Here is a 16,009-nt window from a genome sequence, read left to right as displayed (position 1 = left end):
TATTTTTACAGATTTATTTTTTTGGAGTATAATTAATGTAATATTAATATTTCTAAATATTTTTTTATTCAATATATAGTACATTAATTTATTTCAATGCTATTTTTTCATATATACACCAATACTTTTGGAAAATTATAAATTTCGGCCATTTTAAAAGTAGAAAATTTTGAGACAAAAATTGACAAACGAGTCAAAATATGGTTCTTTGTTCGATTTGTGTAAATAAACTAAAATAGTAAAATATTCACCAATGTGAGGTGCGACATACTTCCGAAATATTGATGAATTACACATATATTTTCATGAGGCCGTCTCATTTATTCAATTTTGTGATACATATCTTCTATACAATCCGACACTTGGAAAAATACTAATTTTTATGAGAAAAATATTAAATTTCACTCTTAATATGAACTTTATCAATTATTCTCACAATGAGATTCTTTTTTAAAAAAAACTTTCTCAATAATTAACATAGAATTTAACATATGAGAATTTTTTCTTTTTAAATTTTTTTTTTGAATTAGGCCAGTGCCAGTAAAAATAAGTGATTGGATTTGGGACAGTTGTAAAAATGGCCCAATCTGGCCCAATATGGTGAGCCTGACCAATAGGCAGGATCTGTCCTGGAATTTATTACGAGGAAGCGGTCGTTCCAGTGTTTGACTAAAAATATCCCAAAAGTCAAACTTATTGTAATTCCCAAAAGTGTCCTCCACGCCACCAATCTCCGTTATTTCCCTGCTCCCGATGTGCGGCCACCTCTAAATCAACTGCCGCCAGTCCTCATGGTGTTGTACTTACAAGATTTCATTTTCTTGATTTCTTTGGGAACATCATATCTCTCAGTTACTATCAAGAAAGAAGTTTTTAAGGTTGTGAAATTGTATTGTTAAATAACAAAGAATTTAATTTTTAATTAGTTCTTGTCAATTCGCAAAGGGACTTATTCTTGCTTCACATCATCAAATGATTTAAAACTTGAATTTTCTTAATATTTGAGGTGACTTTTGCATTGTGTTTAAAGGCAAAAGCTCAACAGCAGACCTAATATGAACTGAACATAATTGCGTCAGCACGCATTAATTTATTATTCCGAGACACAACAACATTACATCTTACTTCTCATTCTTACTAATTTAGCCAGTGTTTCTTGAGCAGCCAATGTTTGAGCATGGTTGTGGCCAAGCATCACTGTTCTGATACTAATGCAAGTTCTGCACAGCTCTTCCGCCCATTCAAAATGGCCGCCCCTTAGCAGCAACTTTGCCCTCGTTTCCGGTAATAACATTCAATGTCAATGAATTCTTTGACATTGAATCTGGAGTTACAGTGGCAAGTATTTCCTCGACGGATTGCTTCTCGCCTGCGCTTGCGATCTTGATTGTGAGGGACTTTGTATCAACGGTGCAGATTTCTTTAACTGGTTTAACCGACAACCCAGCTCCTGCATCCATGTTCTGATCATAATGAATGTGGATGTCCCCCCCTAAATGCTGGTTTAGTAGTTGGCAAAAAAATTTTAAAGAAAACTCCGTATTTTTTGCTAAATCAAGAACAACTTTTGTAGAATACAAGATACATTTTTTTTAATACTTTAACACCAGATATTTCAGATTCATTTCATAGAAACTCCATTTCTTGACTGCGATTTGAAACCAGATATAAACTGAACTTGGTGTTGGATTCTTGCTGTAAATTTAAGTTGGCAGGTGCAATTTATTGTGAGACTGCCAGTGAGGACTTGTACAGAAGATGAATGCAACAGGCAACAGCAAATACTTTTTGAACAACAGGTGGAGATCTAACATGTGATCATCTTCTTCCTAAGTGGGCCTCCCTAAGTTAGAACCAGAAGCCGTCAGGAGTGAGATCATATTCATACCAATCAGTCCTCAAAAAATTACAAAAGGAGACATTTTTATCAAGAAACATAGATACAAAATTAGTCAGTTTACCATGTAAAATAATTTTATAGGAAAATAACGTGAAACAGGTTATGCCAATAATGTGAAAAGAGTAGCATCTCGTTAACCAAATCTTCGGAATCCTCTTAGGTGTGTTCAACTCAATTTTTTTATTCATGGGAAAAATAACGAGACAAGTTTTAAATTCAAAACAACTTACGGAATCGCCAATACAAAATGAATAAAAACTATAGACTTATATATANGAATTTTCGTGGTTTTGTATTAGTTAATTAATAATATTTATTTGGTTGAATAAATTAGTGTCCATTTTTCAACTCTTAATGGTGTGATTAAAATAATATCTTGCACGGTCCACTCCCTTGTAACTTGGCTGCACGTGGCTCCAAGACTTGCAACTATGTTTCCTTTTTCTTTTTTCTTTTTTTCCCAATCAATATTGATATTATTCAATGAGCGTAACCCTTTTTTTACTTTTCTTTTTTATTCCTTGAATTTGAAAATACCCAACTCTTCAATGTTTTATCATATGGACGTGATTTCTATTTTCAGAATTAAAAAAAAAAACGTACGTGAGACGGTCTCACGGATCGTATTTTGTGAGACAGATCTCTTATTTGGGTTATCCATGAAAAAGTATAACTTTTTATGTTAAGATTATTACTTTTTATTGTGAATATACCCGTCTCATAGATAAAGATTCGTGAGACCGTCTCACAAGAGACCTACTCTAAAAAAAAATAAAATGTCTATATCCTTGTATCTCTTTAATTAAAATCTCAAAGTTAGTCTCATGTTGATTTGATTCTTCAAAAGTAGTTATGTTATTTAAATGAATATGTTATCTAAAAATTATATTTTTCTTATTTTATTTATTAATAAAATCATGCAATATTTTATATTTTATCACACCCTATTAACTCATTTACATATGCTATTATTTAAATATTAAATTATATATAATATATATAAATATAAATATTAAAAGTTGTAAAAAGTTTAAAATTTGTGATGACAAACAAAGTAGACATAATCAATGGACAACGCACACTTGTTGTCGAGGGGGCCATCCTGTGGGTCCCATCAGCATCTCCCTTCTTCCATGCTAATTTCGGTCAAATCGTAAAATATGAACCAACTAATGTTTTTACGCCTACAAATGCCCAAACCAATCCCCGGCTAGGGTTTCATTTCTTGCCCGATTTTTTGTTTCTGGATCCCATCGAGGTGCGTTTAATCAACCGATTCCCCTCTGATCATTTTATTTGGCGTCGCTTAGAGATTGGTTTCATTGAATTGTATTGGATCGCGAGGGAAATAAGTGGGATTGGATATTTGCTTTTCTTTTGGAGAATTGCCTCTGTTGTCGTTAATTTGACATACCGAAGTAACTGTTGTTCTTTTTTCGATCTTGATCGCACAATTGTGGGGGGAATCTTAAAAGTTGATAATGTATGCAAGTCAGAATTAGCTCAGTTTTTTTCCTGGATGGATTTCGAAAGTGATATTCTCGAATCAGTTGAAAATAATGAAGAAGGGGTTGATAATGTTTCAGCAGTAGAAAAATTTGGAAATCTTGATGAAGCCAAGGTTCAGAATAATGGGTCTTACGTAGAGGAAAATAGTGGTCCCGTTGGATCACCATCTGAGACGAAGGGAAAGAAAAGTGAAATTTTGGGATCTGTGAGTTTGCCTCCTTCGGTGATCGATCATGATGTATCTCCGTCCTCTACGATGACAAAGAAAGGGAGTGGATTAAAGAAATGGAGAAGGATCAGGAGAGAGCCAAATAAGGTCGGGGACAGCAGTGTTCAAACTGGGAGCATGACAATGAATGAGATGTCGAATTTGGGTCGGAATTCAATTAAAAGAGTGCAAGTTCATCCCGACAGAAAGCAAAGGAGTGAGGGTTCTGTTTCGTCTACTAATGCGAGGCTGAGAAGCTTGGATGATTTTGCTCTACTTGATGATTCTGGGTTGGAGATGCAACCCTCTTTCGCTGCTGGGACAGATTTGGGTCATCGTGAGGATCAGAAAAGTATGTCTCCAACCACAGAAAGTATTACCCGAGTAAGGGGTGAGGCATCAGCGGTTCTTCATGATAAGAGGAGGATTAGGAATTTGAGTGGAAAAGATTTGACTCACTCAGTGCGGCGTGGTATGCAAGGAAAAGGCAAAATTGACACTGGTAAGAGGTCCAAGGGTGAAAAAATCAAAATCGAGAAGGAAAACTCACATTCCAGCACAGAATCTGACTCACGAAGCTACAAATTTGTGTTTAAGCATGGAATGCCCTATGCGAGAAACGAAATTCAAACTGAAAAGTCGATTGATTACAATGAAGAGAGTGGTGATGAAGGTCATGGCATTGAGCATCAACTTAGCAATGGTCTTCAAGATGATTTTCACAAAAATGGGGAGGGGGAATACAAAGATACCTCAACTGAAGATGTGGGTGCTGGCTCATCTTGGGAGGCTAAATACGAGAGGAGCCCGAATAATGGTTCCTCTGCGGATATGGATCCTCTTGTTGAATCTATCTTTGCAATCCAATCTGTTAGGGAAATGCTAGAAAAAGGTAGTCGCATCTTGAGTTTTCCCTTTTACTAGTCATGCTAATTGTCATTTTAATTATGTTTTCTTTTACATAATAAGCTCTGAAGGAATGGGAAATGAAAGTGAGATGTTGCTGCAGCAACACCAAAAGACATATAACCGTGTTTTATTACTTATCTGAATGCATTAATAAAGTTGGTTGAATTTTCTGAAACTAAATTCTACTTATGAGCTCTGTTTTATGTCTATTTTATCAACCTTTCATCATATGGACGCAGAGGTGCTAAAGCTTAGTGAAATTGGAAAAGATCTTACAATTGCTGATCTAGAAGCGGTAAATAGAGACGTGGAAACAGAAATTGAGGACCTCTTTAAGCGAAAGATAGAAGCTGACGTGGAGAGTCTCGCTATATCAAGGACAGTCCTAAAGTTGAGGGATGCCGTTGATCAAGTCAATATATTGGAAGAACAAAGAACTCTGCCTTCGGATACGGTGAAGAAAGATTCTATGCTTGAGAAGGAAGCCGAAAGGTTAGAAACTTTTTGTGAAGACACTGCAAGTGCTTATGAAACCCTAAAGATTCAGACAAGGGTATGCAAGTACACGTCATGTTTCTTCATCCAGCTTGTATTGTTGGTAGTCATCTTAGTCGTCTTTACATTCCAGGAATCACCAAAATATACAGGGGTTGTTCCCACTTAGTGCTATGGGATCCTCTCTTTCTTATTCCCCGTGTGTAAGATACTTAGATTTGGGTTTTGAACCCATGTTTCGGTTTGTTAAATAGATGATTCAGCAGCAGTCAGGTATTTGCACAAGTTTTGAACTCTATTCTTCATGACATGAACATAAAATAAATTGGGCATAAAGATGCTTATACTGATCAAGTTTAAGCTGTATTTTCTGCTCCATTCCTGTACGATATTTTTTTTTCGATTTGAAAATACAAGAGTTGAAAAAAGATTTCTAACGTATTGACCTTTTCATACCATTACATTTAAATCTTTGAACTAACCCCATTATAATTTAAAGTCATGGTCTGTGGAATTTGTCGAGATGCTGTTGCTTGAAATAATTGGGCACATTTTATGACATCAAATTTGAAAAAGGGTATAAAACGTAAAGCCATGGAAGTCGTGTGCAGCTATAGCAACTGAGGAGAATTAAGATGTAGCATAAGGAATTGACAACTCTGGTAAAAGGAGATGGATGACAGGTTAAAAAAAGTCAAAAATATTGATGGGCACTCATGAGTTGCTTTGTAAAATCACGAGAATGTGCCTGGAAAGCAGTTGAGGCTTCTCTACATTCATGGAGCACTTAGATTTTCAATGCCCAATTTCCATTATTGTGCCGTGCTCTCATAAATTTTAAGGTGGATGGATCTTTTTAAATCAAAATGATTTGAATAATGTTTTGATGTTATTTTTTCTAGTAAGTATTGTGACATGCTTAATGCTGTTTTTCAATGACAAAGGTTTGAATGGTCTAATATTGACCGGTCAAGAAAACATGTGTTTTCTTAGAATTTTTGGAGAATCATTTCTATTAAAAGAAAAAGATTTGACATATAGATGAATAAAATAAAGACACAAGACAATTTCAAAACATAGCAATAAAAGTTAAACAAAGGTTCCTATTTCACCGTCTAAAGTTTAAAAACATTGTCAACCGACCTAATTAACTGGAAAAAAAAAATCCTAAAAACATACGAAAAACCTAAGAATTGAAAGGAATGTGAAGTAAAAGAACTACTTGGTCTCAATTTCAGCTTCACTCAGTTTCAGCTTCACATTCTGATGCAGGCAGTTGAGCCAGTAGCATTTGGTGGCAGTTCTAAATCAGAAAGCTTCACCTTTTTCTTTTTCTTCTTGTTCTTGATCAAAATCTTCGAGCCTGAATTCTTGATATCATCATTTAAGCTGACATCACAACCTTCCCAACCTATGATGGATGGTTCCCAAGCATCAAGTATACTTTTCACATCCTCAAATTCACCACCCTTTTGTCCGTGTACAATATCACAACTCTCAAAATATCTCCCCGCCAACATCATTAGACCAGCTACAGCTTCGAGTTCCTTCAATTGAAAGTCATCCATCTTCAAGCTCAGACGCTTCCGCCCTCTCCTTGCTGTCGAATTCCACCCCGTCAAATGTACCGTCAAATCGACCCCTCCGTTTCCATAAGCTAAAAGTTCATACCGATCACTGTTTTCGGGGTTTTCCTCAGACGATAAACAAGAATCGGAGCTCGTCTTCTCTATGGAAGGTGGACGAATACCCCTCCAATTCCTATCAGGGTGTTTCCACATATGCCCATACACAGATTTCATCGACAGAAAAACTTTTCGACAAACTGGACAACTCGGTCTCTTGTCAATATCAAAAGCACCTGCAAAATTATCAGCTGCACGAGGGTTTTGTTTCTTGCATATCACATATCGATGAACTTTCAGCTTATTCTTGAAAATCAATTTTGTTTGCTTCCCCTTTTGAGAGTGAATTCTCATGTGACCACCTAGAGCTTTACCAGACTTGAAAGTTTTGTTGCATAAATCACAAACACTGTTTTGGCTCATCTGATCCTTGTGCAGCAATCGTTCGATATTTGGATCCTCGGTATCCTCTTCTCCAGCATCTTTAGATATTTTCAGCTCAATCAACAATTTTCCTCCTCCAAGAACGGACTTAGTCTCAACAGATCGATTGTTATTTCTTTTCTTTATTGACTGTGATGCAAGATCTTCCATACTATTCAACTTCATTGACAACAACACAGGAACAACCCCAGCTAAATTGTATCTATGGTATATATGTATGCATAACAATGAAGTAAAAGAAAAGGACCAGAATTTTCCACCTGATATTGGACATTAGTAGGTAAGGTAAATGGGAAATTTTATTATTTTTTTTTTTAAAAAAGGGCAACCTCCAAGAGCTTAGCTGCTGCTCAGCAATCCTAGATGACACATAAAAGAGTAAAACACCGACCCGTGGAAAGATGAGACTTTTTTCGATCAGAAGACTTGGATTTTGGAGAAGACGTGCATTCTTGATTATCTGAAAGAAATCAGCCAAAAGAACATAAAATCATCTAAAAATCTATATTAAAGCTATATATGTTTACATATCTTACACAATAAAAAAGCTCAAAACTTCAGCTCCCTGTAGAGAAAATGCTTACCCTTTATCTGAATTTGCGTGCAATCATCCATGTTCTTCCGTATTTTTGAAGATATTCTGAAGGCCACAGCCAAAATAATTGCTGTGGAAAATGAAGAAAAAATGAGCCTGATTAATGAAAAAAAAAAAAAAAAAAAAAAANCGAAAGGGTGGAGTGATTGGATTTTATTAACTGCCAAAGAAAATTGACACTTTCACGACTGAATCTCACTTTTACTATTTTTTTCATTAATTTTTTTCACACACATATCCACATCATCTTTAACTAAATATCTATCATTTTAATTTTTAATGAATTACAAACTGATGAAAAGATAAGATTGTTTAAGGTTATAATTATCTTATATATGTTAAAACTGATTTCTTTTTCTCTCTCTTTTGTAAAAGATTGTGAATTCTTTATAAACAAGTTAAATTGAGATGTCATAGATAGAGTTATTTGGTCGTAAATTGTTGATTAATGGTGTTTCTTTTTTTAATTAAAAGTTATTTTATGTTTTATATTTTGTCATGTTTTTTGTATTTTAAAATAAATGTTGATGAATGAATGAAGTTGAAGCTTATACCTTTTAACTTTGGGATTATATTCCGACTATTATTGAGGCAGTGACGGTACTTGAAAGAAAAGTTTGTTTAATTTTTTTCTGATTTTCCGGTGATTATAAATCAAAGATAACGAGTTTTAAATTGTTTGTCTTTAAAAATAAAATCTACGCATCATAACTGTGAAAAGAATCTTAGTATATCTCTTCACCCGTGACTTATGATTTGGTTCACCAAATCTACGTTAAAATATTTTACAAATTATTGTACATATTTTTTAATGTTGTTTCCACGTATGTTATTCGACTTTGATTGGTAACTGTTAGGAAGAAAACTTAATTTCATGAAATATCTTTAAAATTTCGACATGATTTTAACTTCTAATTAATTTATTACTATGATTTTTCACATTTCTATTATGTTTGCGTCCCTGTATTATAATTATGATTCGAAGTAAATGTGGCCACTTTAATTGCAAGAAAAGGGTTATACCACCATTTGTGTAAGCATTTAATGGGATTTTAACAAGATTTAGTCGCCTTATTTATAGTAAAATTATATAAAAAAATCTTTTCAATTTTCATAATCAAAATGTGAATAAAGCTAATTTTGTGAGAATTTCTTTGGTTCTTTTTTTTTTTTTTTTTTTTTTTTTTTTTTTTTTTTTTTTTTTTTTTTTTTTTTAGAAATGATTGCAATGAGTTATATTGTTGATGCTTGAACCACGAGCTTTTATATTAGTGTTAATCATTAAAAGGTTATTTAATGTTTGATCATATTGTGGAATAATAATAAATATTCTCCAATTGCCACAATGAAGATTGGGTTAGCGATATGGCAAAAACTTGTGTGAGACGGTTTCACGGGTCGTATTTTGCGAGACAAATATCTTATTTGGGTCATCCATGAAAATTTATTACTTTTTATGCTAATAGTATTATTTTTTATTGTGAATATCGGTAGAGTTACCTGTCTCACAGATAAAAATTTGTGAGACCGTCTCACAAGATACTTACTCTAGCGATATATTGTTTAGGGAGATTTGGATCTATTTTAAGAATAAATCGAAAAAATGAAAGGGTATATCTATGGAAAAATATCTTTTTAAAATTGTGATGATGATAACGTATCTCGATCTCAATAGTTACAATTCCATCATTGGTAAAAACTATTTATTTATTTCTCAAAAAAAATTCTTATTTAAAACTAAGATTATTTGACACGATTAGTTGAGGTATTATGTACGATAAGTACGAGAATTGTAAGGGATTGCACTTTCGGTTTATTTGATTTAGAAATATAATAAATTTCATTGTGCTCGCCTTTCTTTGCGGTTTGCCCCTTCTCAAATTGGGAATTGTACCCTCCAAAATTTCATTTTACCAACAGCCAAATTACGAAATCCTTTTCATTTAATGGGGAAAAAAATGGAAACGGGAGTAATAATATCCCAAATATTTGCTTTATTGACTAAAAATCAATTTAATTAATTAAATTTAAAATATCTTAATTTCTTTGCGCAGGATTCATAACTCATGGATTTGGGGACCAACTTAAAAGTGACACATCGGTGCCTAATTAACTCATATTCTGGTTGTAGGTTACTACAACAGTAACCTATTAATATTTCGATTGAAATGGGAAATAGCTACAAAGTTGGAATATCTCTTGACGATCACATGTTGAATAATCTCAAGTTAATCATGCTTAGAGTTTACTGTAAAAGTGGTAGATACTTAGAAGTTGGGTAAAAATTGTTAATTCATTTTTATTTTTTTAACTCATATTAATTGGCATCTTTAAACCAACATTTCATTTTTACTGCAACTTTAGAGGGCATGCAGGTATTTTCAATATATAATGACTAAAAACACCAATGAAAATGAGTTTATATCAAATTTATATTTGATATAGGAAGCCAGGTTACAAGATCAACGTAAAGGTAAAACCTAAACGAAATTATGTCAGTCAAGTGCCTAGATAACCCTGACCTCAACTTCACAAGTAAAAACGAGTCTGACAAGATCTGCAACCTTCTACTGTACACCACTTCCTCCTAATATCTTATTAATGCCCGACGAGAAGTAAAACCAAAAGACCAATTACAAGCCATGTCTCCATGCACCAACACCACGGACTACGGGAACTACAGAATACTGTCAAGATACGAATACTGGCGGCGTCTGCCAAACTCAAGGAGGCTACCATAAGTACGATCCCATACACCAATAAAAAGGGACTCCGTATCGGGACTATATGAAATGCCAGATATCTCACCAAAGAAATCAATTTCCTGCTCCTTTTCATACCCACTATCAACATCAAAAATATGGACAAAATCCGCAGGTTCTGCCATGGCCATGAATCTTCCATCAGATGTGTAGCGGATGGAGCGAATGGCACCAATATTACTCTTTAAGACAGTGAGTGAATTGGTAAGATTTCTGACATCCCAAATTCGACAGGTTTTGTCTTGGTTTCCAGTGGAAAAGGTTAATCCATCAGGGTGCCATGCTGATGCAAAAGAGTGGTCCAAGTGACCATGCAGGGACGCAATTGCCTAACAAGATAAATATCGTAACTTAGCATCGCTGAGGCTTGATAAGAAGTTCCTCAAGTTTTTACATTATTGATGAAAAAAGTGATATACCTCGCCACTCCTAGAATCCACCAACATACCAACTGGATCATCTCCAACAATTACCAGTAGCTTACCATCAGGACTAAGAGAAGTATGCTGCCAGAATTTCAAGAAAATCCAGTGGCATGGTCAGAGAGTACAAAACGAAGTATATGCACAAGCCTTTGATACCAGTGCACAATCCCTGACCCCAGATATAGTAGTATAGTACTCTCCCGGGAAACAAACAACTATTTTTTTAACAAAATAGCAGAATTCGAAAGTTGAACTTTCTCGGCATCCAGAATTTTAGGTCTGATTCGGATAAAGAGAAGCGCATAATAATTGAAGGCAATAACCAGGCATGTCTTAGGGGAACCATAAAGGGAGATTTTCTCTCTTTTTACATGCAACTCATGCCGCTTCCACAATAGTTTCTTTCTAGTTTCTCCTGTTAATATTTCTACTAGCTCATTAATATCGCTCTCCTTAAGATAATTATTTTTTCATCATACAGGCACTCCAGAATTTCGGTATACCAAGTTCAAGAACAAATTCCAACAACGTTGGTCAAATTATTGATACTCGCGGGCCAAACCAAAAGGTCACCCGAACACATATTCTCCAGAATACGTACATTTGTAGATGTACATATGGGTGTATTTATGTAAATTATGAATCCCGGTATGCGCAAAAAGTCATGAATTGGTTTGCATCTTTAAAATAGATAAAACTCATGCATTTCTGCACACACAGAGGAAGGAGGGAAACTTACATTAACTGGCCAAGGAAAACGAAAATGTTTAGACAGCTGGAATGTTTCCATATCAAAATCTCTGACTCCACAATCATTATTAGAAGCTATAAAATGCACAGCACCACTGAAAAAAGTCACTTTCAGGAATGCCGGAAAAAAATGGTTTTATTATCCACAATATCTATAAATAACAAGCAAATACCTGCTAGATGTGTACATCTCAACTGCATTAGTGATGGCATTATCATCATAAGTTGTCCGTGTACAATAAGAAATTCCAGGCTTATCCACATACTGCCATGAAAAGCGGAACAAAATTGCTCAACAAAAGATAATATTTTATGTCAAACAATTAAAACACACTAACACCGTAACTGAGATGTCAGCAAACTACAATATATCAACAACCTCGGGTATAAAATTATTTTTGTACATAGGCTCTTAGTTAGGCTATCAATAATCCATATGATTTTTTCGATTTTCTGGCTAAACCAAGGTTACCAGGGGAATAACATGGAAGAAAATAAATCCATACGACTAAAAAGAAATTCACATAAGCATGACCAACTGGATTGATGAAAAAAATTAAACTTTGCTGTTACAACCAGATCACAAATTAAAGTATGAACATGGATTGGAAATCATGAAAGTACAACTTACTCCAAATGAATCCCAAAACGACATGGGTAAGCAGGAGTGTTAAGACGACATGGGTAAGCAGGAGTATTAAAACCTCAGGATCACTATAAATATCGACAAAGTCAAAGAACATAAATTTTGTTGCTGTTCCATTGGTGGACTTCTAGAGAAAAATTAATAATCAAACCTTGCAGATAAGTTCTCCCTGAAATCCTCCTGCAACAAGCAGCTTATCTTTCACTGCTAGTGTGCTGACCTGGGTCTGAGTAAATCCTTCTAACAAGCTTCCAGGATGTTTCTGCAGTGGGTAAAAGGAGATCATGTCTTGAAAAATAGTTGAGAGTAAAAATAACGGGAAAATTTAAAATTTACATAACAAAAGCTCCCACCAACCACTAACCTCACATGGCGCCACATGTCCTGAAACATTAAGAACTTCAGACTTGGAGCATGTTAACGATGACCAATGCATCACTGAAAAATGTGACATGAGATACACATCATGCTTTGATGTAGCCCATACCAGATTTCTCAACTGCATTCAGATCAATAGGTCAGTCAAGAAATTCCAAAGAAGAGACTGTCTAAAAGTTAGTGATCAAAGTAGAAAAATAACAGCAGGAAAAATAATCAAGAGAAAATAAAAATAAGCTCCCAGCTTTCCTGCCAGCTATTTCTTTATATCTCCTAATGTTAACTCAAAAAACAGTAGCAACTAACCAAGAATTCATACTAAGAAAGTCATAACTTTATTTCCATATCGATACAATCAAATAGGGAACGGAGTTCAAGCTCTAGTGATGTCACTAAACAAAAGAAAAATAAAGGAACAAAACAATATGTATCACATGCACATACAACGTGACATTCATAATTCCTACCCTTAGAAAACATTCTTCTGCACGTATATGGCATAGTAAAATTGGGTGTCCCTTGCCTCAGACTAAATGTTTTGTGGGTGTGACAGCATAGAGGGGTGTGTGAGCGAGTGTTTGTGTGAGAGAGAGTGAGAGGGAGAAGAGATAATTCATATCAAGGACATTCGAATGAAAACCCATCTTTATCAGTAAACCCCCCAAAAATGGTGAAGTAATTATGCTGATAAAAGCTACCCATTGACCTGAAAATGTAAAATCGTGGACTTCACTGATCTTGAATTTCGTCTGAATTCATAATAAGACTCTCCTTTCTCAGTGGTCTTGCATTCCTAATTACAAGACAAAAAGAGCTACCGAGTTAATATCAAATGAAAAAAAAACAAGAAAATCAATAATTCTAATATTGTTCTAATATAGTATGCCTCTAAATTATGCTGAGCCTTTCCTGGTGTAAAACATACTGAGGGTAAAAACTGATAAAACAGACACATCCACCTTTTCTGATCCCTCCCCAGATTGAGGAATGTTTTCATAATTCTTATACTGTTCTAATCTAGTCTGCCTATACTTTTCCCTTGTTATGCTGAGCCTTTCCCAGGGAATTCCTTGTATATCTCTGCCTTTCCTAGCTTCAACTGCAGTGGTATCTTGCATTCTATCATCCTGCATGAAATGTATGCACATGTGAGAGAGAAAGAGAGCAGCAAGTTTTTATAAATCTTGAAAACCAGAGAGTAGTTGGCTGCCATGATTAATAACAGTCTCACAAAATCAAATCTAGAAAAAGTTCGCTCTGTTAACTCAGACATCAAAATGACCACGAATTAAATCTGCATGCATCATATTTAAACAAACCATAGAATCATATTCATTGACATCAGAATCAGAGCCCCCATCTCTCGCACGGAACTCATTATCCAGCTCATCTTCTACATCCTCCATTTGATAGTCTTCTTCCATGCCTTCAGAGTTGTTGCCTTGGTGATGTGACATTAACTACAGAGTAATAGATCTGCAAAATCAAATAAAATTCAGTGATAACAACTGTATGCACTTTGTTATAACAATAAATAATTACTCGAGGTTTTTTCTAGCATACCTGAGAATGCAATGAACCTGCCAGTTGTCTAATTATTCATGTTAAAAATTAACATCGATCAACAAACACAGCAATGAGGATGTACACACACCAGATAACATCCGAAAAGCATAAACAAGTGACTGCAAACTTAGCAACCTTTTGTTCAGTTTAAGTTCAAGAGGACAGTCATCAATCACGACGATCAAAGTTGAAGTTTTCAAACATTATGCTTTTCAAAAAATTGAGAATCAAGCATCTCTACCATTCTGAAATCAAGTGATTGCCTTCCAAATAGACCAATGATTACAATTTTGGGGCACGGAGTTGGGGAGAAACAATGGTTTCACCCTAACTGTGTGCTGCTATTTTGATCACCACCATGTAACCAAACATATCTCTGTCATAGAAGATCTTAAAACCAAAAGGTTTTCAAGAGGTGAATGTCAACTACAGGAGAAAAAAATATCCTTCGAGCGATGAGCAAAAATGCTAGGCGCACAATAAGTCAATAACAAAGACGAAAGGCCAGCATAGCAGTAGTTTCAAAAGAATCATACAAAATCACAATCACGACCCTTGAAAATTCAACCAAATTGGAGTTGAAAAAATTAAGACAAAAAAAAAAACGTCAACTCACACATCATCCACGATCGCAGACTCGCAGTAAAATAAGAGCATTTACCACCATTCATAACATCAAAATTTTCCCCGAAACAAAATGAAATCACTCATAAATTAAGTAGAAAACCTCAAATTCGTCTAAGTAACACGAAAGGCGAAGAATGGAGAACACACTTACGAAGCTCCCCCAAGCTTGGAGTGCAGATTACGTTATCGGAAGTTAATTGCGCATGAAACTGGTTGAAATCAAAATACAACCGAATTTTCTGATTATGTGCTAACGGAATGTTTCGAGGAGGGAGAGGGAGAGGGAGAGGGATTCAAGTGTCTGTCACAATCTACATCCACAAGTTCATCCGCGTTCGTTTAGCAAATTTTCCATTATGCCATTGTACATGTGTTCGCAGCCACGTTGCGTTATAAGCGGGGTATTATTCACTAAAAAGCTAAAAAGCCCCCTCAAAACTTCGAAATTCCACTTTTACCACACATTTTAAATTTAATTATTGGGATGGCTCAAAGTATTTGATAATCTTTTATTTATTTCTACTTCACAATTTGTAATATATCATTCCGTGAACTAATATAGGAGTTTGCATATAATATTATGTTAACAAGGAAAAATACTATGCATTAAACATGGTAATATATTGTGCCTGTCGCATAATGAAGGTTTTGTAAAATGAAGGTCTCTAACATACTACTCAAACTTGAGTGGTGGAAAAGTGGAAATCGAATCCGATGTTCTACTTTAATTCAAGATAGACAACTTGTGTGAGCCGGTCTCACGGGTCGTATTTTGTGAGACAGATCTCTTATTTGTGTTATCCATGAAAAAGTAAGTATTACTTTTTATTGTGAATATCGGTAGGATTGACCCGTCTCACAAATAAAGATTCGTGAGACCGTCTCACAAGAGACCTACTCTTCAATATATACTCTAGCCTTAATCATTTTCAGGATTTTTGCTAATAGAAGAGTTTCTGAAATAATATTATTTAATATAGTATATATCATATGTTGAAAGCAGTTATTTTTATTGAACGGTATAAAACGGTCAAAGTGTGTTGTTTAAGCTGTTATATGATTTCAAAAATTTCAGTAGAACCTTTTCGCGTTTCAAATCTCATAAATTCATATTAGTCGTTAGGTTTTCATGAATTGTAATTTGTAAGTTGATGCAATGATAAAAAAAAT

General features: G+C 34.7%; 2 protein-coding genes across 2 annotated transcripts; one reads left to right on the top strand and one right to left on the bottom strand.

Moving 5' to 3' along the window:
• The first annotated feature begins 3,050 nt into the window (after positions 1–3,050).
• LOC140988266 (WPP domain-interacting protein 2-like) lies at positions 3,051–5,462 on the top strand. Its single transcript, XM_073457279.1, has 2 exons — positions 3,051–4,509; positions 4,766–5,462. Exons 1-2 carry the CDS (start codon positions 3,420–3,422, stop codon positions 5,188–5,190), a joined length of 1,515 nt encoding a protein of 504 aa, XP_073313380.1. The 5' UTR covers positions 3,051–3,419; the 3' UTR covers positions 5,191–5,462.
• Positions 5,463–10,064: 4,602 nt separating this feature from the next.
• LOC140988020 (uncharacterized WD repeat-containing protein C2A9.03-like) lies at positions 10,065–15,186 on the bottom strand. Its single transcript, XM_073456859.1, has 10 exons — positions 14,991–15,186; positions 13,966–14,122; positions 13,606–13,773; positions 13,353–13,439; positions 12,633–12,767; positions 12,420–12,530; positions 11,796–11,887; positions 11,612–11,717; positions 10,867–10,953; positions 10,065–10,776 (listed from the first exon to the last, which is right to left on the bottom strand). The coding sequence occupies exons 2-10, from the start codon at positions 14,101–14,103 to the stop codon at positions 10,363–10,365; spliced, it is 1,338 nt and encodes a 445-aa protein (XP_073312960.1). The 5' UTR covers positions 14,104–14,122; positions 14,991–15,186; the 3' UTR covers positions 10,065–10,362.
• Positions 15,187–16,009: the final 823 nt, after the last annotated feature.

Source organism: Primulina huaijiensis, chromosome 11 (assembly GCF_012295235.1).
Source record: "Primulina huaijiensis isolate GDHJ02 chromosome 11, ASM1229523v2, whole genome shotgun sequence".
NCBI lineage: Eukaryota > Viridiplantae > Streptophyta > Magnoliopsida > Lamiales > Gesneriaceae > Primulina > Primulina huaijiensis.
The sequence above is the reverse complement of the archived record's forward strand: the minus strand, read 5'-3'. Positions and strand labels throughout refer to the sequence as shown.

Excerpts from the sequence above, each read along its gene's own strand:
- LOC140988266 (XM_073457279.1), top strand. The coding sequence starts at position 3,420 with ATGGATTTCGAAAGTGATATTCTCGAATCAGTTGAAAATAATGAAGAA. Across the intron at positions 4,510-4,765 it reads TAGGGAAATGCTAGAAAAAG|AGGTGCTAAAGCTTAGTGAA; the intron begins GTAGTCGCATCT and ends ATATGGACGCAG.
- LOC140988020 (XM_073456859.1), bottom strand. The coding sequence starts at position 14,103 with ATGTCACATCACCAAGGCAACAACTCTGAAGGCATGGAAGAAGACTAT. Across the intron at positions 12,768-13,352 it reads CCACGATTTTACATTTTCAG|TTGAGAAATCTGGTATGGGC; the intron begins GTCAATGGGTAG and ends ATCTGAATGCAG. Across the intron at positions 11,718-11,795 it reads GAGATGTACACATCTAGCAG|TGGTGCTGTGCATTTTATAG; the intron begins GTATTTGCTTGT and ends GACTTTTTTCAG.